Source organism: Conger conger, chromosome 1 (genome assembly GCF_963514075.1).
Source record: "Conger conger chromosome 1, fConCon1.1, whole genome shotgun sequence".
NCBI classification, from domain to species: Eukaryota; Metazoa; Chordata; class Actinopteri; order Anguilliformes; family Congridae; genus Conger; species Conger conger.
In genome coordinates, this window is record NC_083760.1 from 55,715,545 (window position 1) to 55,740,961 (window position 25,417).

Below are 25,417 nucleotides of genomic sequence, written 5' to 3' on the forward strand. Positions count from 1 at the left end.
AGAATGAAGCACAAGGATCTGGGGGCAGAGCATGGTCATTTCAGAAGCAGGGCAAAGTGCACAGAGGGATAGATGTGAGGTGTATCATGTCTTTTCCCAGGCCCAGCTAGCTGTACTCTTCCAGCACTCACTCCACTCACATTTTAACATTCTGTAAATTAAAACCGTCAGAACCAGTTAATAGTTTATTTATTTTAGAATGCAATAAAATCGGGGGAGGCACTTGGTATTCCCGACATCGGTCAGAACTGATATGAAAACAGTCACCTGATATTGACAATGGCTGCAGGAGCTTTTCACATATACGAAACGCACCAGGCCAAGGTGGTCTACAGTAATGAAATGAGATCCAGGTGTACACTGAGCATACTTAAACACCAAATGGGACAGAAATATGTGAAAATGAGTGATGTTAATGTGATGAGTATCAACAAGTGCTTCACCCAAGAATAGACTGATCCAAAAATGGGCTGGTTGAAGACAAAAATTTGATCCCAAACAGAGTTAATATCAAATTAAGCTTAAAAAAAGAAAATAAAAAAGAAATCAACATAACTACTAAACAAGGAAAACTCCAGCCATTCTCAATGGAATGTCTGATCTACAGACAATACTGCACAATGGCAATCAAAGATTTAAAGACCCTTCTCTATAGAGCTACCATAGTATCCGATTAAAGGTCTGTCATAGGTTCAGTGTGAAGGCAGTTACAGTTTGTGCTGGAGCTGTGGGGCGAGTCAGGAGGAGGAGTCAGTGATGGGGCCCAGGACAGCGACCGCCTCAATCTCCACCAGTCCACCCTGAGGCAGAGAGACAAGGGTCAGATTTACACAGGCACCTGTGAAAGTCAACATTACATTGCAGGTCATGCAGTGATTCATTAACGTTACTAAAGCTGAAGGCCTCTGAAATCAGAACCAGTAAGGAGGGGATTAGCATTTGAACTTCCACACTGGTAAGTGAACATATGGAAAAGTGTTTTAGTCAGGAATTCACTTCAGTTTGACTCTGCATTTGTTTTGTGAAGAAATTACTAAATGTTTCACCTGGTTTCTTAGGACTCAGTTTTCCACAACATGTCACTGCACCAAGATTTCGGCAGTATCTACATAAGATTTATTGCTGGCTACATAAGGCTAAAAATGCAAGTTCCTCCTACTCAACGCACCCCCTCACCCCTCAGGACCTGTACCTAACCTGACTCCACATGTTAAATCATACACATCATCTCCCCTTCTCAAGGTAACAATCCCAACTGAAAACACTTTTTTTGCAAAAAAGGAGAGCAGACAGTCTGCATTTTTTACATTATTCAGGCAGGGGGGGAACAGAGAGGGTTACAGGTAGAGATGGGATTACAGTACAGAAGGTACCATGGCAAGGAATTGAACTGCATGTGGCACAGGGATTTGTTTATAGCAAAGTCAGCTGCCCTGCAGACTGTGCCACGCGGTCTCACCTTAAATCATTCCTAAACAAAAGATGTGCATTTGAGAGAGAAATGGGGGAGACCGTATCGGGAGCTTACTCTCGGTAGGGCTGCCACCTGGTAAGCAGCTCTGGCTGGGAAGCTTGTGCTAAAGACTGCAAGAAAGCGACAGAGACACGTTAGCTGCTTCATAGGCGTGGTACCAGAAAACAACGCTGACTGAAGCAAACTTGACAGAAATGCTTCTCAAGGAATGGCACCATACCATTCATTTTACATTAATCCATTTGCACTTTAGTGAGCATTTCCAGAGCAACTTATGCAACACCTATGAACCATCTTGTAACACTGCTTTTAACTGAAGCAATTAGGGCGAGTTTCCAAAATAAAGGTTATGACAGGGGGCCCTGCCCCGGCTCTGGGCCCATAACCGGTTCCTTCAGTAAATCCCGCAGTGCCTGAAGAGGACGGCAGCCGTCACGTGTAGAGAGGGAACACAGAAGCAACGTGTGCAGTTACCGTTTGAGCCCGACACCATGACCTCATCCCCTCCCTCAACCCAACCACTTGTAAGCAGGCTGATTTAAATTGGAGAAAACCGAACTCGGGATAGCTTTGCGATAGATGATGTTCGAAGAAACGGACACCGTCCCCGCTATGCAGGCATTATGGGGGTCTATTCTGTTGTCGGTTCATTTCCTCTGAATTCCAATAAGAGCTGGAACATGAGGCCACTTAAAGCCAAAGAATTGAGGGCAAGACAATTATCCAGTGCTGCCCAGATTCAAACAAGACTCGCGGAATTCAGTCGTTTGAATCTGGGCAGCACTGTGGAATTGGCTTATTCAGCATTATGTGGCTTGAAGCTCCTCGTGCTGCACCACACCCCCTGGACAGTGTACTAGCCACTGCGCTCGTCTGTAATAATCTTTGGCTTCAGAAAGAAAAAAGGTGGTACAGTGATATGTGCATGCAAATACTAAATCTCAGCGTTGGTACCAGGCTATTCGTGTACTCTGTGTATTCTGGTAGAACACTTTTCAGTCAATGTACTGCTGTGGGAAGGGGTTTTTCTAGTCGACTCCACCATTGCTCAGTGTTCTAGCTGAGGAAATGTTCCTCCCTGAGGAGGTGGGGTCTGCATTGAGGCCAGCCCCCTGCAGCAGCTCCAGTTACAGTGTGACTCTATGGTCTATTGTTTCACAGAGATGTTGGGATACCTATAGCAGTGTGTTTATACTATTCACAATTCATCCAGCTTAACAAACACGTCCAATTACAAAATCATAATAGTATAACAGTTTTTGCTAATATTTTAGAATTCATAAAAGGAAGCGGCTATCAAGTGTTTTATTAAAATAAACACATAAACACATAAATACATGAATAAATTCTGATTAATGACAAATGTGGCAAGATTGCCAAGTTTGCTTCAACCCACAGCGATCATATTGCCTTTACCCAATGTCTGCACACAACTTTATATTTCTGTGTTCTCACATTATGTACAAATTAAAGTATGTGTAAACAAATGTATATGAATGCGACATAAAAAAATGCCCAACACATTCCAGTTATACAGTATGCAAATATAACACAAGTGCTGACACCATGTGGACACTCATGGAAGTACAAAGGATGCACCTGATAAAGTGGACAAAAAAGTATGCCTAATTTACCAACAGGTCCCAACTATCTTTACACAAGCGCTCCAAACAGAACATGGAATGATTACCTGCTTGTACTTACACTGCTTGTAAATATCATTTACATTTGTGAAGTCATTCATGTCTGCCAGCAGTACAGTGGTTTTCACAACTGGGAAAGACAAGATGTTTCCATAAACAGAATTTCACATGAATGCAGAATTCAGTTTGAAGCCATTTCACTTGATTTCAGTTCCATTTAAATTCAGGAAAATAATTTCAATTACAATGCATGAATTGAAACATCTCGATAAAATTACGTGAGGATTTCTCAACTGAATTTCAATTACTTTCCTAAATTCACTCATTTTAAATTAAACTGGCCTCATTCCAGCAGTCATACACTCACTTTATTAGGTATTTATTAGACTTATTTTTTAGACTTATTACGTCTTCTGCTGCTGTAGCCTGTCCACTTAGAGGTTTGACGCATTGTGTGTTCAGAGATGCTCTTCTGCATATCACTGTTGTAATGCCTGGTTATTTGCATTACTGTCACCTTCCTGTCAGCTTTCACCAATCTGACCTCTCTCATTAACAACGCGTTTCTCACTGGATGTTTTTTTTGTTTTTGACACTATTCTTTGCACTCGGCAAACTTTAGAGACAGTTGTGTGTGAAAATCCCAGGAGATCAGCTGTTTCTGAGATACTCAAACCACCCTTTCTGGCACCAACAATCATTCCATGGTCAAAGTCACTTAGATCACATTTCTTCCCCATTCTGACATTGGGTCTGAAACAGCTAAACCTCTTGACTACATCTGCATGCTTCTATGCATTTAGAAGCTGCCATATGATTGGCATTATGAAGCTGGTCTGCAGGTCTACCTAATAAAGTGATCACTGAGTGTACATATTGTTCGACTGAAAGATATGTCAAAATAAATACATCAGCAACATTTCTGGTTTAATCTTGTACACTAATTCTAAAAATTCAACACTTTATGTCTCTTGGCAAGCCTCACCATTGCTGTAGCCACATCCAGCCTCTTTCAGAATCTCTCCCATATTAATGAGAGCCTAAGGGGATAAGACAATGATTTCACAATTGTAGCTTTAACGAGGGCTGTTTCACAAGCATGACAATGCACACTAATCAAACACACAGATGTTTTCGCCAGCCATATTTTCAGAAAGCCATTTCCAAGCCTACAGAGACTCCTAAGACTCCTTACCTGTTTGGCTTCAGCCTGCACACCTCCAGTCACCAACTGCCCTGAGGAAGGATCCATTCCCAGCTGCCCGGAAATGTACATGGTACGGTCCACCACCACTGCTTGGCTGAATACAGTGTAGACATAGAACATGAACCAGGACACTGTTGTTCATTTGAATCAGTATTATTGGGGGTGCAGGATAATGGTGAGGGGACTGAACTTGTAACTCAGCACCGTCCTTGTATCATATCCCTAAGCAACGCACTTAACCTGAATTGCTTCAGTAATATCCAGCTGTACAAATTGATTACATGTAAATAATCATGCAAACCGTGTACGTCACTATGGATAACAGTGTATATGCTAAATACCTAAAATGTAAAACGTTTAGAACGTTCCCACTTCGGCATCGAAGGCGAACTACTTTTCCAGCTCTAGCAATTTAGCCATTTCTGAGGCAATGTGGCACTGCCACCTGCTGGCTAGAAATGTACATAACGCTTTTCACTGGACATTTCATGAACATTTTGAATAATTGTTCAATAATACAGAAGAGAGGGACAGAATCTCCATATAAATTAGTTGGTTGTTGGCATTCGGCAGACAATCCTCTCCTGGAGCAGGGTTAAGGGCCTTGCTCAAAGGGCCAACGGCTGCGCGGATCATATTGCAGCTACACTGGGATTCGAACCACAGACCTTGTGGGTCCCAGTCATGGGCCTTAACCACTACGCTACAGGCCGCCCTGAAGAAAAGTTGTGCACCCCCGCTCTAGGCCTAGCCTATATTTCTCCGCCTAGCCTCTATTTAATCACCTGCCAATTTGGATGGCAGATCCTCCCCTTTGCCTATTGGCTGAGATGGTAACACCCCTTCAGCAAAATTAGCAGAATTAGCGAATGCTTTTAAAATTGGGGGAGGCTATTGCATCATTTTATGCACCCAGGATCATGCAATATTTGTCCCGGAAAATAGCTTAAAACGCGGGCTTCGTTGTGTCAGTGTACTTAGCATCAAGTGTCACAATACTTATTTGGAATAAATTAAATGAAAGTTATTCATTGCTTAAATGAAGTTTGTATTAAAATGGAACACCCCAACATTACGCAAGGCGATTTTCGGATTCTTCAATATGATTATACGTGGTCTGATAAGAAATAGGCTATACATTCACAAGAAATGTAGGCTACATACAATCTCGTGTTATTTTATTACTACACGAGATTGTATGTTACACATTAATTGGACAATGCCTAGGAATAGTAGATATTTCAACATTTCGTCGTTATGACAGAAGTAGATCAAACAATGTTATGAATATGCTCTCACCTGTATGGACCAATGGCCGCAGGGGCCTTCGCAGTGTTGATAATCTTCCTTATTATTGCAGACATAGCAAAAGGTGGCTACTGCTGGATTTCTGAGTGCACGATAAATATCAGGGACCTGCGCTGTTGATGAGTAACATACAACTCAGGCGCACACGAACAGAAGTTATAGAAGCGCTCGGAAGTCAGCTGATTCTTCTTCTTTGGTTATATTTTCGGTATACGCCGTATGGTTCTACCGCCACCTACTGGATACGAACAGATCATTCCAAAATAAAGAAATGTTTTTAAAAAGAAACCAACAAATATATATATAAAAAAACTGATAATAACAATAATGAACTCTCCCATAACTGTATCCCAATTCTTTACTATTTCCCTAACGTTATATCCCAGGCGTCTGACTGACTCCCTCTAAACCGCTTCGCAAAAAATCAGTTAGGCTACCCAAAATCGCTTTAGCTGCTTCCACCACCATCCTGATCCTCTCTGATTTTGTTTCTATCTTTCTTGCACAATTAATCACCATCGCAACAGCCAAAAACGTTCTCCTTTCTGAATGCATGATTTTTCGGTCACATCTCCCTAGAATTTTTCCACAATCCCAGCTCTATCCGGTTCTTTCCTCACATTTCCCGTTTCTTCCCTCACTCTCGTCCTGCATGTTATTTTACTGTGCTCTTTTCCAACTTACTTTCCCTCTTCCTACCTTCACACTGCTTTGCTCCCGCTGCCACGGTGATAACAAACAGCCTTGTCTTTAGCCAACAGTGCAGTCTTCCTCTGAACATCTTTCTTTTCCACGCCTTCTACCTGTGCACCCTTTTTCTGCAAACATCTGCCACATGTTCATAGTCCTGACACCAATAACAACTCAGTGGAACCCTTTCACATGCCCTCACCCTGTAACTAACATAGTCTAAATAAACATCCATCCATCCATTATCTTAACCCGCTTATCCTGAACAGGGGCTGGAGCCTATCCCAGCATACATTGGGCAAAAGGCAGGAATACACCCTGGACAGGTCGCCAGTCCATCACAGGGCACACACACCATTCACTCACACACACACACTCATACCTATGGGCAATTTAGACTCTCCAATCAGTCTAACCTGCATGTCTGTGGGAGGAAACCCACACAGACAAGGGGAGAACATGCAAACTCTGCACAGAGAGGCTCCGGCCGACAGGGATTCGAACCCAGGACCTCCTTGCTGTGAGGCGGCAGTGCTACCCACTGCACCATCCGTGCCGCCTCTAAATAAACACTTTCTGGTAAATCCCAAACTTGAATAATAGTGACCCACTTTCTTATTCAACACGCCACCGCTTTTCCGTCATTAACAAAACATACAACATACATACAACATAGTCAATATATTTTTAACGTTGTGTTAAAGTCTATTCATCCGTGATCCAAATTCCATGACCAAAAACCTACCTAAAAAGTTATAAACCCAAAATGTTGGCTTGTCTTTGCCACTCTCTCAATGACAAACACATTCATTTCATTTTCAATGTCAATGGAATAATCACATGTAAATGGCAGGCATTTATATCGTGCCTTTATCCAAAGCTCTGTACAATTGATGCTTCTCCATTCACCCATTCATACACACACTCACACACTCACACACTCACACACTGACGGCGATTGGCTGCCATGCAAGGCCCCGACCAGCTCGTCAGGAGCATTTGGGGGTTAGGTGTCTTGCTCAGGGACACCTGGACACAACCCGGGCGGGGGATCGAACCGGCAGCCCTCCGACTGCCAGACGACTGCTCTTACTGCCTGAGCCTGAGCCATGTCGCCCTGATGTTAACTGAAATAATTTGTGCATCACCAGTCTGTAACATGACATACAGTTAGCCTGTTTATTCAGTTCAAGTCGTAATATGATTTTGGGTTAAATGGGTGGTATAAAGCAGCAAATAACACATAGCCTGTCTTAAATAGCATCATCATAATCTAGGGCTAGCTACTTTCTTATCAAGCAATCAATTAATCCATTTATCAACCAATTAATTGTTGTTATACCATCCTCGACGCTAGTGACAAAAAGTATTGTCATACTATTCCACTTTCGTGGGAATTCAGTTTTGCTTTGACGTTATTCTAGATTACTACACTACATTTCCCATAAGCATGCACCTACACCTCGGAAGTGCCAAAACCGGAAGAGAACAGGAACCCACATGGCAGCTCGATGTTGCTGGAGTTGAGTGAAGCAGATGAAGTTGTGTAAAGAGGCTGTTATTCCTCAGCGTGCCAATCGATTTTAGGCGTTTGCGATCACAGTGGCAAACAGGTAATTGTGGCACCGTTATTTCATGCATTTTAAAACAATGAGAAATACAGCGACCAAACGTATACTGAACGAATAACCACAACTGGCTAACCTTAGCTAAATACGTGATCATTTTGTAGTTTTTAGCTGGCATCTCATAACAATCAATTTGCTTTTGTAGCTTGATAGCTTCCTTGGGCAATTTAACTATCTAACTAAATGGGGAGTTATTTAAATTGATGTTAGTTAAATACAGGCCGTGTTTTTATTATAAACTCCTTTTAAAAAGGGTTCACCATCAACTTAATTGTCAAGTCGTCCAACTAGTACATCAAGTGTTTTTTTGCCTTTTTAGTTTTTTTGCTGCCTAACATTGAATAACTGCGATGTGAGAGTTTATTCATGGTTATATAGTTACTATCAAAGGGTTGCTGCTTGTAAATAAGTCTGTATCTGATGAATATATCTGGTTAGATGAATGTAAAAGGAGGAGGAGGTTGCTATACCTCGCTAATGCGCACCGTTGCAGTACTCGCCCAAATATTGCGTCAGGGAGCAAATACCAAGAATGTGCATTATGTTTGTTGCCGAGGTAAACGCATGGCATTTCATTTCATGTTGTGTTTCGCTTAATTCGGATTTGTCTGTCAGGGGGTGTGGATTACAGAGTTCATGAAACATGGGAGATCCTCCAGGATTCTGATTACATCGCAAGTAAACAGCAAACATTATTAATTTGTAAACCTAGTGTATCCAGTAACATCGCACAATTTTTTTTTTCAGATTTCTTCCATCTCTGTATTTGTTGATGTAAAGTACATTTTTAGAGATTTGTTTGAAAGCTTTATAGAGAGGACAGCTACTGCTAATCACATTTTAATATTACTATCAGTATGTTGTGGTACATATAATCTTACTGGAATTACTTAAGAACACATTTTTGTGACCCTCGTGCTAAAGTGATGCATGCATATTCGAAGTTAGCAAAATCTGCATTTTTAAAGCGGTGGCCATGAAAATATCTGGGTATTGACTAACTTCTGTGTTCAAATTGATCTATCAATCCATAATTAATTAATTGTTGTGAATGGATACAGATAGTATATTATATGTGGACTTATGGCACATTATTTGGGATAATTTGATGCGAGCCAAATCAATCAATTTGATTCTGTTTTGCGAGTCAGTGCAGTAACTCAAAACAAAATTGATTGTCGCAATCAATGTAGTGTACCTGCTTTTTCAGAATGCAGCGCATATTTTGTCAGCTTTTTCTTGTTTCTTTCTTTGTTCTGCACGAAAAATGCATACCCTGCTTTAACGTGAACTCTGTGTGTGGAAAGTGGATACTTAGAAAATAGCATCCTTGCCACAAATTAGATGGAAAATGGCCGCTTGGATATTGAGAATTCCAATGTACTCAGGCCTCAGAACACTGGCTTGCAGTGATCAACATTATTATTATCTGCAGTGGCAAATTATAAAAAACAGTGAAATCTTTTTTTCTTATGTGCAATTACACGATACTCACCATTCACAAGATGTTGTGGCAAACTCGTGTATATATATAAATAAAGATCCGAAAATAATCATTAAAAAAAGACAGAGCAGGGCAAAGCCTTGTTGCCTTGGTTGTTGGTTGTGCTGTAATTGAGGCAGTGCTAAAAGAGGTAGGGCTTATGATGATATTATTTTAAATGATCTAGAGATGTCTGGAGCCAAGCACAGGATGCGCAGTAAGAAAATGAGGAATCAGCCCAGCAGTGTCACATACAACTCTCCCGGCTGGCGCAACGGTGGAGAAACTTCACAGTCTGGTACTGGCCCTGGCTGTCCTCCCGCGATGCATGGCTGTCATTTGGACCATTCTAACCAGTGATTTAAATGTTCCTGCCTCACAAACACATGAATCCCGTCTTTAAGTGGAAATAAAAAATAAGTAAATCTCAACAAGTATTTTAGTCTTATATTGAGACTTAAATTTTATATTTCCTTTACTTGTTTTGCTAAGTAATGCAATTTCTGTCTATGAGGTGAGAATTTTGACTCCTTTCAGGATTTGCCAATGGGATAAAAAAAATGTTCATTTTCAAGAAAACAGTACCTAACATTTTCTAGTTAAAAAAAAAAAAAGAAAAAGAAATCTTATTACAAGAGTAAAACACTTGAGATTACTTTTGCATTCAGTTTTTTGCAGTGTAGTGTTTGAATAAATTCAGTAAAAAGTCAAATGCATTTCTTCCATCGCTGCTGATGCTGTGTTTTTTGAGGATATTCAGTGTGATTATAATTCCCTGCAGGTCGCTGGTCTGAGCACACCCCACAGGGAAAAGGCCACAATGCCCAGCCCTCTGGCTGGATCAGGGGGCACCCTGTCGGGGGTAACGTGAAGGCCGGTCAGGCTTATTCCCAGGAACTTCCCAAATGCATCACGGGTAAGATCACATGCTCCTTCCTCACTGTACTACAGTTACAGCTGTGTCGGAGCTGAGTGAGAGACGTTGGCCAAAGCTGTGTTGAGGTAATAATTAATAATTGAGTGCAGTTGATGTTGAATTTGTATGTGTATTACAAGCCAATTTCAAATGTACAGTCAAGATGATTATTTTGATAATTCTTAAAGGTCATCCCGGAAGGCCTCGCACTAAGCAGGTGGTGCAATGTCTGGAAAAACAATGCAATTCAAAAAGTAGTTGGTAGACCACTTCGATTGTATTTATTTCATGTTCAAACAAACAGTATGTGGGCAAATGTTTCACCCTCTGTCTGTGGGTAAGCGCACAACGAAGGCTGAGGGTACAGTGTTCGCACACATGCTGTTTGTGTGAACATCAAATAAATTAAATATAGTGTAGTTTACCAACAATATTTCAAATTATTAATATGTTTACATTAAACTGAAATGTTTGTTGTGTTGACATTCATTAGATTACCATGGCTCAATTGCTGGAGTGCAGACTTGCTGATGTATTAATGAGTGATGGAGACTGAGCTGTTTTCCTCTGAAGGAGCAGTCAGATGAAATGGCCGTTCTGCTGTCTCCGTCTCTGCAGCCTCGACCTTCGCCAAGGCCCGAGCTGCAGAAGTGAAGGCCATGCTGAAGGCGGTCACCAAGACGACGGGCAGCTCTCACGTGTTTGGCGCCCTTCCCAAGCACATGAGGAGGAGGGCCATGAGCCACAACACCAAGCGTCTGCCGACCAGGCTGAGGGAGGGGGCGCAGAAGATGGTGCGGCCCCCCTGCTTCTCGTCACACCTTCACCTCGCCCTCACTGAGCTTGCTCACAACATTTTACATTATAGAGCTCAGACTTTCTTTGAGAAATTGAAGAAAGTCAAATTACCGTGTCTGAGGGCACAAAAGGTGTTGTCTTGACTTGTAGTTGAATTTCAAAATGTTCTCAGTTTAGGTCTCCCATGTTGTTGCTTGAACCTGTGTTTTGATGGCTGTCGGGCCATATCGCTGAATGTCCTTTGACCAGAGATGGCTCATCGTTATAAGTGCTGGAGTACGGTTGAATTGTGCAGTAATTTGAGCTGTGGCCACATTTTAAAAGAAAATTGCAATCTGCCGGCATACAGGGGAGAATTGGGGCACATGGCAGTGTTGGGTAAAGGTGTTTTCCCACGCAGCTGGAGAAGAGCCAGCAGGCGGGTCAGAAGGAGAGGAAGGAACAGCCCAAAAGCAAGAGCCGCAAAGCACGCCGGCGCCACGGCAACCTGCTGCTGGAGTTCAACCGCCGTCAGAGGAAGAACGTGTGGCTGGAGACGCACATCTGGCATGCCAAGCGCTTCCACATGGTGAAGAGGTGGGGCTACTGTCTGGGACACCGGCCTACGTACAAGTGCTACCGGGCCTGTTACCGGGCAATGACCGACTACAGCCTGCTGCAGGTGCGTCTTCTCCATCTGGCTGGATATTGAGTTTTATTCACTTTTGCGGGACAGAGAGATGTCCGTTTACACGAGGGGAGGGAGGGATTATGACAGGAATTTTGGAGTTTACAGTGCTAAGTGTCATGAAGCTGAAACAAATTTCTCATTTAAAAACCATTGTAAACCCATGAAGAAGTATGAGCTTGAAGTTAATGTTGATGAGTCCTAATGGAGTTTTTTTTTTTGTATAGGTTACAGGTTATTACAAGACTGTGGTAGTAGTTTTTAAAAGTTTTTTTCTTTTTTTTTCTTCCCCCCCCCCCTCTTCCCCTCAGGACCTTTCCTACTACTGCTGTGTGGAGGTTCAGGGAGAGGAGGAACTGCTGCTTCGAGCAATGTCCAGGCTGACCAGCGCCGAAACCGGTGGGTCCTTCATTTAACCCCCTACACACCGCTGCCCCTTTTCTTGCCTCTGACTCCCCGGACCCAGGTTCAGCTGCCATTGCAGGTCAACCCCAGGATTGTTCCATTTCGGAACAACTAGCAGATTAGCGTGTAGTGAATACTTTTAATAATGTGTGGATATGGCCATTCACCCCTAGAACAGTTTCAGTTACATAACCATGGGGAAATAGTACATCGGTCCTATACTTAGGCTACAACGTGTGTGCACTGAAACTGCTTAACAAACATTACAGCTGTACGTGAAGTTCGCTCTCCTTTCTGACCTATTATAATGTGTTGTTAATCAATGTATCTTAGTATGGCCGTACACTTTACAGTCAAAGGGGGAAAATCACTGAGCCATCAACAGTTCATAGGACCCAAATGTACTGTTGTAGTACCACTTTCAACCAGCTTGTGTGTGTGTGTGTGTGTGTGTGTGTGTGTGTGTGTGTGTGTGTGTGTGTGTGTGTGTGTGTGTGTTTGTGTGTGTGTGTGTGTGTGTAGGGCCTACGTTCGCTGCAGTGCTGTGTCTCTCTGGGCGGAGGCAGGGCAGTGCAGTGCTCTACAGAGCGGATCAGTACCCCACACAGCCCCTGGGCCCTGTGCTCTTCCTGTGGAGACCTAGGTCTGCAGGCTCCAGCCACAGGCAGCTCTGGATCTGGCTCCACCCATCCCTCAAGCAGGTCAGTATACTACCCCTGCCCCAAGACCCTGGACCCCAGTGGGGGGGGTCAGTTCTCTTAAGCTCTCTATTCTACCTTGGCTATTGCTGAAGTGACCGTTCTTAATAGTGTTACTGTACCAGTGGAGCTATGCATACAGGTTAGTGTCAGGGGTGTACTAATCAATAGTATCTTTCGTCTGGCTGATTGCATTGTGCAAAAGAAACTGAAATGTGTTTTTGTGAGTTTAAGGAATCTTTGTAAATACAAAGTCCTGACTGCTCCTGATGAATGCTGTTGACCCACGATTTGGGAAGCCCTGGTCTAAAGAGCTGTGTGTTGTATTGAGGGTCAGTACTGTTCTCTCTGTAGGGTCTTCTGTCCGACCTTCAGCTAGTGTGCCAGTGCTCTAAAGCTGTGGTGCCCCCCACCCCAGTCCCCCTGCCTGCTCCAGCAGCAGATCCGGCACCCAGTCCGATGAAGAGGCCGGATGAAGAGCAGCCCACGGGGAGGAAGAGGAAAAGGAAGAGGGAGGAAGAGGGCTCTGGGGACACAGTCCCAGTGAAGAAGATTCTTGGGGACGGCACTCGATCTCCATTGACCCCTGTCACCTGGAAGTCCGATTCAACAGGGATCGTCATTCGGTGGATACCAGCGTTCTTTTTTTTCTTATATTTTAGATAACTAGAATTAGACATACATAGACGTTAAGCAAAGTTTTAAATTGTTTTGCACACTTTTCAGAATTGTATAAACATTATATTTCTATTGTGTTTATGATTTTGCAGGTTTAAAAGTTTAGTCTTAAGAGTGATGTGCTTTGTCTGTGCTTTTGTCACTGGTAATACTGGTTCTCTGGTTCTTGCTGTATGAAGGCTGCTGTTAATTTTATTTCACACTCCAATGCAGTGACCTCACAATGGAAATTGTACGCTACCGTCTGATTGGACCACTCTCCCATTCTGTACTGGCGGATGCTTTGACACCAGCTTCCGTCTGTGAAGTAAGGAAAATAATACGCACCTACTTCAATATAGAAAAACATTGTGACTGTAGATCTACAATGTCTTTACAATGATTCATTAAATGTATTTACTTGTTTTAAGGATGCAAGCAAACCGGAAACCTCTTGCTTTTGGTGGCCTGAACATTGCAAAGAAGAGGATAACATGTCCCTTCACCAAGAGCAAGCCGATATCTTCCATCTGCTCAAAGGTGTCTATGTTCTACACTACCCTATGTTCTACTCACTGGTGTGATATTCTGATTCTTTTTGGCAACTAAAAAGGCTTGTGCTCCAGCCAACAACAGAAGTTCTCAGCCAGGACCTGTTAACTATCAAGGTGCACTTAAGCTGAAAAACATTGTGCGCTCATTGTTTTACATTTTCAGATCAGAAAGCACTTGATGTTATCTTAAAAATTCTAAATCGTATACAAGCGGTCATTTTCTGTAGTTGGTCAAATACCAGACACGGCCAACCAAATCCATTTTTCGGGTAAGAATTGTAGTTGTTTGTGATTTTTATGGATCATCACCCAGAGCACAGTGTGAGCGATATGGACAGTGAGCTATCTGGCCGATATTACCCAGAGTACAATACGGGAGTGTTGACCTGGGTATGGGTGTGTTCCTCCAGGGTTGTGTTCCACAGGAGAAGTGCCCTCAGGCTCTGTTCTTGGGCTCACAGTTGATGACCCCAGGCTGACCTTGCCAGGAAAGAGGATCAAAGTAGCGCCTAACCTCCAGCAGCTGGAAGGTAACCATAGAGATATGAACTTGCCTGCTCCCCAGCAGGACGGTATGAGATCCCACCAGGATTACTGCACACCCTCCACAGCTTTAGCCCTCCACAGCTCTAGCCTCCACATTACAGCAGTAGGGAAGGTTTTAGCATGGTCCAGGCCCAAGGCAGGTTTTTGGCAGCATGTGTCTGGTCTTGTGCTCCTGGGAGCCTCTGCTTGTCCATGCAGATGACCCAGGTTCGAATCCTGGCAAGGCCCATTGCTTGCTGTGCTCAGACCCTGCCTTGTCCGTTAGCACCACTAACTGTAGGTCCTGGTCATCATTTCCAGTTAGAATAATAATACGCAGAGAGGTCTTCACGATGGGAATTTGTTTTATCCAACAACAGAATTGAAAAGGCTTTTTCAGAGGTTCGATAATTAAATGCAACTCGGCAAATACTTCTGCTGGATATAAGTCTGTAGAGGGCTGCTGGCCTAGTTTTTGCCCTTTATGTCCAGTGAAACCCTTTCCCTGAGGGTTATAAGTACCAATTGCCTTTTTTTCTAATAAAAAGTTACATGAATTTTAAATTGGAAAGGCATGTACATTATCATATCAATTTGGAATTTTTGGAGAATCACTTCTGGTTGCTTTTAGTTGCTCCTCTGTAGGAAGATCTGACCTGATCCAGATAAAGTAATGCAGGTTTCTACAGTGAGTGAGTACATGGATTAGCCATGTAGGGTGATACTTCATTCATAATAGGTTCATTCATCTAGTTCCTTTAATGCTGTTCAAATAAAAAGATCATGAAGTCCATGTTCTCCTTACTGCTGTAAAAGTAATGTGGAATTCCTCTGCATTTTTGCAAGTAATACTATGGCAATAGTACTATGTACAGAAGGTAATCAAAGTTCACATTTATTTATGGTGCACAGATGGTAGGATAAAGTGTAAGAAATTCAAGGGACCCTATATTTACATAGATCGGGCATGTATGGTACTTACAAAAGGCAATGAACCTGTCTGTTCTAACCTGTCCATTCATCCAGTTTCAGAGGAGAGAGAGCAGAATGTTGTGATTCTGAGGTGGCACTGTTCACACAACTGAGAATCAGCCAGTGGCCAGTATAACAAAATATACAAGGAGTAACCAATGTGCAGTAATGTGCACTTCCTTTGGTCTCTGTTATGAACAGTACATCAACAACTTAGGTCCCAGGTGGTCTCTAGAATCATTTGTATGCCTGATTTGGCATTTTAAACCGGTAAAGTTTCATGAGAAGTTTGTCCCTTCAAGCACACTTCAGTGTGGAAAAATGCTTTGTGTCAAACTGTGGGGACTGCAGGCAGGAGGAATAAAATGGCTGATCTCGGTCATCTACGTTTGAGGCTGAAAGCTGCCAACAGCAGGATATTACCAATTGTATTGGTATCTCCAGTTGAATTTTAGTGTCTAAAACAGTTTCCCCACAGTTAGTGCGGGTGGTGAGTCACTTATGGTCCACAGAAGGAACAATGTTCATAGGGATAATTATTTTTCATGGCACGGCAGGGCAGGGCTGTCCCATCTGTCACCACAATAGCCAGTCTTCATTTTCTGTTGTGACCTCGCCACACGACAAGCTCTGATTGTCACTGCGTCAAGCCTGCCTGTGATTTCATCCGGCTCCTCCGCCTTTCACTGCGCGGCAGTCGTTCTCCAGAATGTTCTGGTTCAGACGTGAGCGGTTATCTCATCCTCACGTAAAAGCATTCATTCTCACCGGGGCTGCTGGGTAGCTCACTGGATGAAATAACCGTTTGCCGTCCTGCTGGGGCGAAGCACGTCTGCTTTGCGTAGCCCAAAGGATTCAATCAGCGGGGATTACAGTAGTCAATGCTGAAGCATCCCTGTTGGCCGTCCGGGCCCCGAGGCTAGCTCTGTGTATGCGTATGTTTGGGTCGCCTCCAACCTGCTCTGTGTGACCGTGGCTTGTGGCTGTGCTGTGAAAAGAAGCCGCTGGCTAGCATTCTATGTTTTGGAGAAGCGCATGCTGTACTCTCCTGAGCCAGCAGCAGGGGGCGTATATGAGTATGCTTGTAAAAAAAAATGTAATAAAAAAATTAAAAATTGCCAGTCCATTTCAAAATATGATTTTTCTGCCCTTGTTTTCACACAACTCTACCTCTGTGGTGCTGTTAATGGGGGAAATAATGCTGCAAAGTGAATCAGGGGGGTTGGCTAGCCCTGCAGCACAGTTAATTAGGGAGCAGTGGTTCTGCAGCACAGCTGGTTAGGGAGCAGTAATCCAGCAGCACAGCTGGTTAGGGAGCAGTAATCCAGCAGCACAGTTGGTTAGGGAGCAGTAATCCTGCAGCACTGCTGGTTAGGGAGCAGTAATCCTGCAGCACAGCTGGTTAGGGAGCAGTAATCCAGCAGCACAGTTGGTTAGGGAGCAGTGGTCCTGCGGAACAGCTAGGTAGGGAGCAGTGGTCCTGCACAGTTGGTTAGCAGGCGTTAGCGCAGGCTAAGCTGATCGGCCTGTCGCTGGTCATACAGAAGCGTCCCCTCAGTGGCTGTGTGTTTCAGGGGAGGGCGCTGACAGGAGGAGGGCTCTGACGCTGCAGGGTGTCCCAGAGCGCTGCTGCCAGAGCGCCCTGTGGGACCAGGCCGTCCGTGATAACGTCACCCACAACAAGATCCCAGAGCAGGTACATCTCCGCACGCACACAGGATACACAACCAGCCGCTTCACATAATCTCCTTAGGGTGGGTAGGGAGGACCATGGCTTCACATAGTGTATCAACAGTGTGTTAGGACTAATCAATCATGCACTGTTTCTTTAATAACAGCACGTTACCCACAAATGTGATGATGCAACACACCTATTACTGAAAATTGGAAGAAAATTGTATCATTTGCAGTGGGGTGGTCAAAAAAATGAAGTATAGAGCTAAACTTTCGATAGGACAGGGTGTGCTATATCACATAAAGTAAGAAAATAAGCACTTCAAAGTAATGAGTACGGAGCTGAATCAAGGTAACATTGCCTGGAGCAGCTCCAAAGATGGAATCGTTGAAAGCCAAGTGAACCCGTTTTCACCGTGGCTCTCAAATGATTAAATATTTGTCAAAATTTGGACTTCAGTTGTCTGGTTTAAATGCGGAATACAAATTGTATTTTAACACTATACTTGGTATTTTTAGAATGTTTTGTTGGATTTATCAGAGATAACAGCTGGGCAGGGTTTAGGATGGGATGCTGTGTCCACTGTGACGTGCCGTTCAAAGCGCCTTTCATTTCCTGAATGTGGTGCAGATTTAATTATCAAACACTGCTGTCACACTGGTTAGCCATGAAGAATTGGTCCCGGGAACTGATAAGGAGATATCAGCGAAAAGCACATATCTCCCAACATTTTCTAGAAAATATTTTTAATCCTTATGTCATAAGGATTCAAATTTGTAATGTACAAAATCTACAATCACGCTTAAATAAGAAATGATTAAATGAGGAATAGGGGTTGTTTATGTGCCTGCTAGAATCAGTTACAGAAAGCCTGGGACATCAGTCAGGATCAGCAATATGCATGAAATGGGTTTGAGTATTTTCCATGTTTATGCCTCTGGTTAGAATATTGTGGTGTCTGTACATCTGCTACAGCAGCCATCATCAAATCTGGACCTCTAATCGAAATTTGGCCCTGTGTTTTTTTTTGTTTTTTTTCCTTTCTCCCGTGTAATTAGTTGAACAAATAGTCTGGCCAGTCAGTTGCACTATCTTCACGCTTTGAAGGCCCAGGGAAAAGGGAGGGTGGAAAACAAGCAGTTCTCAGACCTTGAGGACCGTGATTTGATGATCCCTGTGCTAGTGTGTAAACATAGTGCATGTGTGTCTCTCAGGAGCTGAACCGGATGAAGAGCTCGTTGCTGGTTCCCGGGTCGAGGCTCCAGCCCGCCCCCCCACATGGCCGCGTCCCCCTGCTGCTGCTCCAGCAGCCCGGCAAACAGCTGGGCCAGGAGATGGGCTCGTGGGGCGCGGGCTGGGACCTGCTGCTGCCCAAGGGCTGGGGCATGGCCTTCTGGGTCCCTCTGGTGTGTGTTCCTCTGGAGCTCTCACTCTCTCAGGCCCTCTCCCTCTTCCTCTCTCTCACACTCACACTTCCCCTCTCTCTTTCTCACGCACAGTGTCTCTCCCTGTCTCTTCCTTTCTCTCTCACTCTATCTCTATCTCTCACTTTCCCCTACTCATTGACTCTCGAAATCCATGGTAGTTCTACTGCAACAAAACATGGCCTTCTATGTTCATCTAGTGTGTATACCTCTAAAGCTCTCCCTCTCACATACTCTCTCTCCCTCTCATTCTCTCCATCTCTCTCTGTACCCACTCATTTACTCTCAGAATGCATGGTAGCACTACTGAAAAAAACATGGTAGAACAATGCCGAAGAGGAAAGTAAGACATCACATCTGAGAGGCAAATTCACAGATGGATGTCATATTAATAATTCATAAGCCTTGATTTAATGCAGGCTATTACAGGAGCTCGACTGAAACGTGTTCCCTTCATTTCCCCCTCCCGTTTGCGTATGCTTTTAATGATTGCCCCTGACTGCCTCCCTCTGTCCCCCGCCCAGGTGTACCGCGGGGTGCGCGTGGGGGGCCTGCAGGAGGCGCTCAAACACTCCCAGAGCAAAGGGGCGGAGCACTTCCCCCACGACTTCCCAGACTGCCCAGCGGGGGTCGGCTTCCTGCAGGAGCAGGAAGCTCGGCTCCTCGACGGCTATAAACGGTAGGCAGGTTTACCAGGTGAACACTCGCTCGCCACGCTTAGCAGCAGTGCAAGTGTGATGGAGTGAACCCCGCTCTTCTGCATGGTCAAATCTCACAAGTTACGGTCATGAAATGTAACAGAAAAAGTATGACAGTTTTATGTCATTCAACATAACCTAACATCATCCATTATGCCATCTTGTTATGTTATGTGTACGACAGTGTTATGTCAGCCTTATGGCAAGGGCTTCAAGTGAAGTGTTTTCTATGCCTGGGCAGGGAACGTGGATTTTCTGTGTGTAAATGATATTTGTACATGTATAATATTTAGATACATAAGCAGCAAAAAAATTGCTCTTCATTAGTGCGCTTGTTAAGCATATGAAATGAATAATAACGCATCGTAATGAGGTGTCCTCGAATGTCCGCAAATCTTCACAGTGAGGCCCATTTACTTTTACAGCCAACTCTGCAGCATTTTCCTTTGGGATTCCTTGGCAAATACAAGGACGTTCTAAATTGGGCTTTTAATTGTGAAGTAACCTCAGATTCATGCAAGATGTTCCCCTTAAGTGATATGAGCCATATAAAGAGCTAAATTCTTCATAACTGCCTTTGGTGGTATTTTAAGAAGCTCTGCTGAGAAATAATAACTGGCAATGTTTTGCTTTAAAAATGAGCAGGCAGGGAAACTCAGAACTGCCTCCCGTGCCTTTCAAACTTCATCTCAGATTGGAGAGAAAGTTACATTACATTTTTAGATTTGGCTGACACACTTTTCCAGCATAACTTGCTAAAGAATAAAATAATTTGCTCCTATCCAGGATATAGTAAAACTTTGAAATCCCAAGTGTTGAGCTTTCATATATATATATATACACGTGTATATATATATATATGATATATATATGAATATAATATATGTATATATGTAATATATGTATATATATATATATATATATATATATATATATATATATATATATATATATATATATATACACAGTACTGTACAGAAGTCTTAGGCACCCTAGACTCTTATATATATGATTTTTGTGTGTTAGTATAAAAGAACACATGTGAGATTTCCAAATATTAATTTTCCAAAAGATTTAATTTTTGTATTTCATTAAATAATGGAACATTACTGTAAGCAATTGACTACTTTTTACATAAAAACTTGATCAAGGCTGTCAGAAGCAAGGAGCCAACCAAAGTCTGCAGAAAACTGTTCTCCAACAAACTTGAAACAACTTCCCTGCTGATTGTATTATAGAACTGCAGGACAGTATTGGCTGGTTTGCAGTTTTAACGGCGAATGGTGGTCACAAAAAATATTGATTTGATTCAGTTTTTAACTATTCTGACACAAACTATACTAAAATGTATAGTACGTTTATTTAGGACCTTTCATGGAATTATTTTAGAAAGAATCTCATCTGTACAGAATGTTATACAGGTGCCTAAGTACTATATATATATATATATATATATATATATATATATATATATATATATATATATATATATATATATATATATATATATTGTTCATTTCAAAGATCAAGCTGATTTGTTTAGACTTGTTTTGACATGTTCCCTGTGTGTTAATTTTCACCCGTTACATGTTATATAATGCAAGGCTGCCCAAACTGTTTGACAAGATTTTGACATTTTGCCCTGTGTAGGCGTCCGCCTGCCAAAAGGCCCAATTACATAAAACATGGCTGCCTCGCTCCGTTCCGTTGCCCTTGGCAACAGCTGGCCGAGGAGTGGGAGATGATTGTGATGGAGGGTGAAGAGGGGGACCTGCCTGCACCTCCCCCCCACCCCCAGCCTCAGCTCCGAGAGGAGACCTCCGCCCCTCCGCCACAGGAAGTGACATCACGTCAACACAGTGTCGCACCTCCACTGAGCAGGGTCATTGTCCTGAGGTGGGTCACCAAACACAATTAATGATCCATCAACGGCTGTCACTGTTTTTTCTGACTCCTCTTGATTCAGGTTTTGAAATGAATCATTGTAAATGTACATTTTACATAACTGTAAACTGTAGCCTGTCGTAGCGAAGGTACAAGGTCGTTTCCGAGAACATTGCGGCGGTGACCCGGTTATGCAGGTTCTTCCTATACAACATATGGAGAATCCGCCCCTTTCTCACCCCCTACTCGACCCAGCTCCTGGTCCAAGCGATGGTTCTGTCCCGCCTGGACTACTGCAATTCCCTCTTGGCTGGCCTCCCAGCGTCCGCCATCAGACCCCTCCAACTTATCCAGAATGCAGCAGCTCGTCTGGTCTTCAACCTTCCCAAATACTCACATGTCACCCCCCTGCTTACTTCCCTCCACTGGCTGCCTGTCATGGCTCGCATCAAATTCAAAACATTGGTGCTAGCCTTCCAAGCAATTAAGGGGTCTCCCCCAGCTTACCTACAAAAAATCATCAGACCCTACACCCCTGCCAGACCTCTTCGTTCAGCCTCCACAGGCCGCTTGGCACCTCCCCCTCTCCGAACCTCCACCTGACGCTCACCACTACTGTCTGTTCTGGCTCCACAGTGGTGGAACGAACTTCCCGTTGAGGTCAGAACTGTAGAATCTCTCCCAAGCGCAAACTGAAGACGCACCTCTTCAAGCAGCACCTCCCTACCTCCCTGTGAACCTTAATTGTTGTCTTTGTGATTTACTTTGTGTATCGGTATTTTTAGTTGGCTAGGTAAGCAGTGTTTGGATAGTTAAGTTTGGTCACTTTTGCTTTGTTGTTTGTTTATTTGTTTGTTTAAAAAAAAAAAGAAAAATTCAAATAGGCCCTGGTCCTTATGTTTGTTGTACAGGTAGCAGTTGAAATTGTACTTCCCTCTAGGGTCTTTCAGCGCACTTATCCCTTGTATGGGTATGCACTTTGCACTTTGTTGTACGTCGCTCTGGATAAGAGCGTCTGCCAAATGCCATTAATGTAATGTAATGTACATGACTGGGACCAGAAGGTTAGTGGTTCAAGTGCAGCTGTTGGGCCCTTGAGCCAAGGCCCTTAATCCTAGATTGCTCCAGTGGGGATTGGCCTCTGCTTAGTCTAATCAACTGTAAATCGCTTTGGATAAAAGCATCAGGTAAATAACTGTAATGTAACTGAGACTGATTAGAGATGTGTGTTCCACAGGAACAGGAAGGCTCTGCGTACAGTGTCTGCCTGGTGCAGGCCCACCTTTTCCAGAGGTCAAAGGTGGCGACGGCCTGCACAGCTGCAGCAGCTGAGCCCTGTGTCTGCGGAGACTCTCCGAACGGCCCACCCCAGGAGCCTGGTGTGGGTGCGACTTTGCATGCTTAGGAAGGGCAGTCCCTCTCTCCACGCCATGATCTGTGTCCCCACCCCAGAGGACATGCAGCAGCTCCGCAGAGACCCCGCCTACTGCGGGCCCCAGGAGCCACCACACACCGACCACTTCCTGAACCGGACGAAGCGGTGGAAGAAAGGCCTGAAACCAGCCAGCTCCACCCACAAGCAAGAAAAGAAGTCTGCTGAGGCCGTCTCTGCCCCCAGCTCCACCATGGGGCCCGAGTCCGGCTCTGCCCCCAGCTCCACCGTGGGCCCCGAGGCCGGCTCTGCCCCCAGCTCCACCGTGGGCCCCGAGGCCGGCTCTGCCCCCAGCTCCACCGTGGGCCCCGAGGCCGGCTCTGCCCCCAGCTCCACCGTGGGCCCCGAGGCCGGCTCTGCCCCCAGCTCCACCGTGGGCCCCGAGGCCGGCTCTGCCCCCAGCTCCACCGTGGGCCCCGAGGCCGGCTCTGCCCCCAGCTCCACCGTGGGCCCCGAGGCCGGCTCTGCCCCAAGCTCCACCGCGGGCCCCGAGGCCGGCTCTGCCCCCAGCTCCACCGTGGGCCCCGAGGCCGGCTCTGCCCCCAGCTCCACCGCGGGCCCCGAGGCCGGCCTGACTCGGGGACTGTGGCCAGACCCCCTGCCCAGCGTGACCTCTCACTGCTCCCGGGTGACCATGGGCTGGGTCACGCAGGGCGACTTCAGCTTGTCTGCGGGATGCGGGGAGGCGCTGGGGTTCGTCAGCCTGACAGGCCTCCTGCATGCTCTCTCCAGCCAGCCGGCCGACCTGCGAGGCCTGGTGCTGCTGAGAAACCCTGCCTCCCTGCAGTACCGCTTTGCAAAAATCAACATCGAGGTTTAACCCCACAGCCTCTTCTACACAGGGAACTTTAGGTGGCCTGTGTATTTAAACACTTGCATAACATACAAACACAGATGTAGGACTCTGACATTGGTGTAGACGGAAGCTCACATTGGTGCTTTTCCTTCCATAACTGACCAAGCCTTGAAAATGCATAGCAACAGCAGGCGATGTTCATTTAATCTCTTCATATTTGTATGTATTTGTAAATAAAATGAGTATTTAATTTACAGTTAAATTTCAAAAAGCACTGAAGTCACATGAAAGTAATATGAAATGAAAGTTGGATTGAATAGTGAGATGGGCTGAACTGTGCCACGCTGTCCCATTAATGAACTGTTTGCTGAATAATATTTGGATGCTTGTTGAAAAGAGTTTAGACTCATATTCCCAGCATGGACTATCTGCTGAAGACATTCTTGTCTCGTATAAGACCGAGATGATTAAAGGTTCCTTTTTTTGGAGGATTGAATGCCTTAAGAATTTTGAGTTTTGCTTCATTGCCTTATTGTTTTTTGGAGGCCAATCTGTTTGTAATTGGTTGTAATCTGACAGTAATGCGTAGTCAGTATGAGACTTTGTTTTGGACTGGTTTTTGGAGACAATTTTTTTTTGTTCTTTATTTTAAACATCCTGTACTCCAAATAAATTCTCTGTTCACTATTGTTTCTGTTCAACGTATTTTAATTGTTTTCCCCCCTATTGAAGTTTGAATAATACACTTGACTCTGACATGACAGAATGGCAGTTTTCATACGCATGTTCTGCAACTGCTAGATCCATACAACTTCTTTTCCATTGTAATTATGCGGACGCCATATTCCACGCCCTAACATATTGTTGCTGTCACGTAAAGCCTTTAATCGAATGTCTTCCCTCTGTGTGATTTCATGGTGGGAGAATGTGTGTAGGTGTTTGACAGGAGAATCCTGTTGCTTGGCAACCTTGGAAATGAAACTTCCTCTGCATAATGACTGTCTATACATTGTCAGCAGCTTGCCATACATGGGCTATTTAAGGTAAATTTAGATGTAAAGAGGGTGTAGGTGGGCACTAGCTACAACCTAGTTAACTAGAGCAGTACCCCACCCCCTCTTTATTTCATCTGTGCAAGCAGTATGTGACCAAAGATAGTCTCTTTTTCTCAGTTGTGTAATTTTAAATATATATTTGAATTGGCTAAGTGAACTAAAATGTACAGAGCACTTGGTAAATGCAGTGCTGTCATGCATCCTCCATTTTGAGCCCCCCTCCCCCGTCCCTGCCCAGGAGAGCCTGAAATTGTTCAGTGCTCATGCAGCTGGTGAAAATGAACACGAATCCTGGGTTTTTCTGTGATCGAGGAGAAAACAAAGTTTCACCCCCTTTTTGTAGTCCACCTGTGCTCCCTTTTCCCTATTCTCCAGTTAAAATTCACATATGTGATGAAATGCCTTGTGGTTGTGAGGTGGTGATTACATTTTAATTATCCACTCTCCTTGAGGCGTTGCCTGAAACCAAGACAGGATTTCAGTCCTATATTTTTTCTCACCATTGTTATATGCCAACATTGGTTTCCATTTTAGTTGAGATTGATGTTTAAGCCTCAGCAACTAATCGGTTTTTTTGGGATGGGTGTATTACAGTATACTTATTCTAGCCACAGTTTTCCTCCAGTTTACCACCAGAGGGCACTCCAGGTGTACATGCTGCAGGCTTTCTGGCACCTTTGTATATGAAGTGACACACACAGATAGATATGAGGCTTACATTATTTTTTGCTTATGGAGCTGTGCTTGGCAAAAAATCATAGTATGATTCAATTGGACCTCAAGAGAGACACTTAAAGCCTATTGAAATAATTTAACCATACGACTAGC

The 25,417-nt window shown here is 44.1% G+C and overlaps 2 protein-coding genes across 4 annotated transcripts; one reads left to right on the forward strand and one right to left on the reverse strand.

Annotated features, from left to right (window-relative positions):
• Positions 1-172: 172 nt before the first annotated feature.
• LOC133125308 (2-iminobutanoate/2-iminopropanoate deaminase-like) lies at positions 173-5,822 on the reverse strand. Its single transcript, XM_061237135.1, has 6 exons — positions 5,624-5,822; positions 4,313-4,418; positions 4,103-4,157; positions 3,179-3,247; positions 1,529-1,584; positions 173-800 (listed from the first exon to the last, which is right to left on the reverse strand). Exons 1-6 carry the CDS (start codon positions 5,686-5,688, stop codon positions 738-740), a joined length of 414 nt encoding a protein of 137 aa, XP_061093119.1. The 5' UTR covers positions 5,689-5,822; the 3' UTR covers positions 173-737.
• A 1,978-nt stretch (positions 5,823-7,800) lies between these two features.
• pop1 (POP1 homolog, ribonuclease P/MRP subunit) lies at positions 7,801-24,223 on the forward strand. Of its 3 annotated transcripts, none has more exons than XM_061237093.1 (16): positions 7,801-7,935; positions 9,621-9,731; positions 10,215-10,349; positions 10,968-11,143; positions 11,548-11,808; positions 12,126-12,213; positions 12,742-12,920; positions 13,272-13,543; positions 13,809-13,902; positions 14,006-14,114; positions 14,539-14,658; positions 17,200-17,321; positions 18,515-18,706; positions 19,249-19,403; positions 21,073-21,318; positions 22,544-24,223. In XM_061237093.1, exons 2-16 carry the CDS (start codon positions 9,623-9,625, stop codon positions 23,556-23,558), a joined length of 3,273 nt encoding a protein of 1,090 aa, XP_061093077.1. In that variant the 5' UTR covers positions 7,801-7,935; positions 9,621-9,622; the 3' UTR covers positions 23,559-24,223. The 3 variants fall into 3 exon arrangements, with proteins under 3 accessions (XP_061093077.1, XP_061093098.1, XP_061093087.1); XM_061237114.1 differs by having other exon boundaries at positions 12,760-12,920; XM_061237103.1 differs by lacking the exon at positions 7,801-7,935 and adding an exon at positions 8,577-8,628.
• The last annotated feature ends 1,194 nt before the right edge of the window (positions 24,224-25,417 follow it).

Excerpts from the sequence above, each read along its gene's own strand:
- LOC133125308 (XM_061237135.1), bottom strand. The coding sequence starts at position 5,688 with ATGTCTGCAATAATAAGGAAGATTATCAACACTGCGAAGGCCCCTGCG. Across the intron at positions 4,158-4,312 it reads TGCAGGCTGAAGCCAAACAG|GCTCTCATTAATATGGGAGA; the intron begins GTAAGGAGTCTT and ends TTATCCCCTTAG. Across the intron at positions 1,585-3,178 it reads AAATGATATTTACAAGCAGT|TCTTTAGCACAAGCTTCCCA; the intron begins GTAAGTACAAGC and ends GCTTTCTTGCAG.
- pop1 (XM_061237093.1), top strand. The coding sequence starts at position 9,623 with ATGTCTGGAGCCAAGCACAGGATGCGCAGTAAGAAAATGAGGAATCAG. Across the intron at positions 10,350-10,967 it reads ACTTCCCAAATGCATCACGG|CCTCGACCTTCGCCAAGGCC; the intron begins GTAAGATCACAT and ends CCGTCTCTGCAG. Across the intron at positions 12,214-12,741 it reads GCTGACCAGCGCCGAAACCG|GGCCTACGTTCGCTGCAGTG; the intron begins GTGGGTCCTTCA and ends GTGTGTGTGTAG.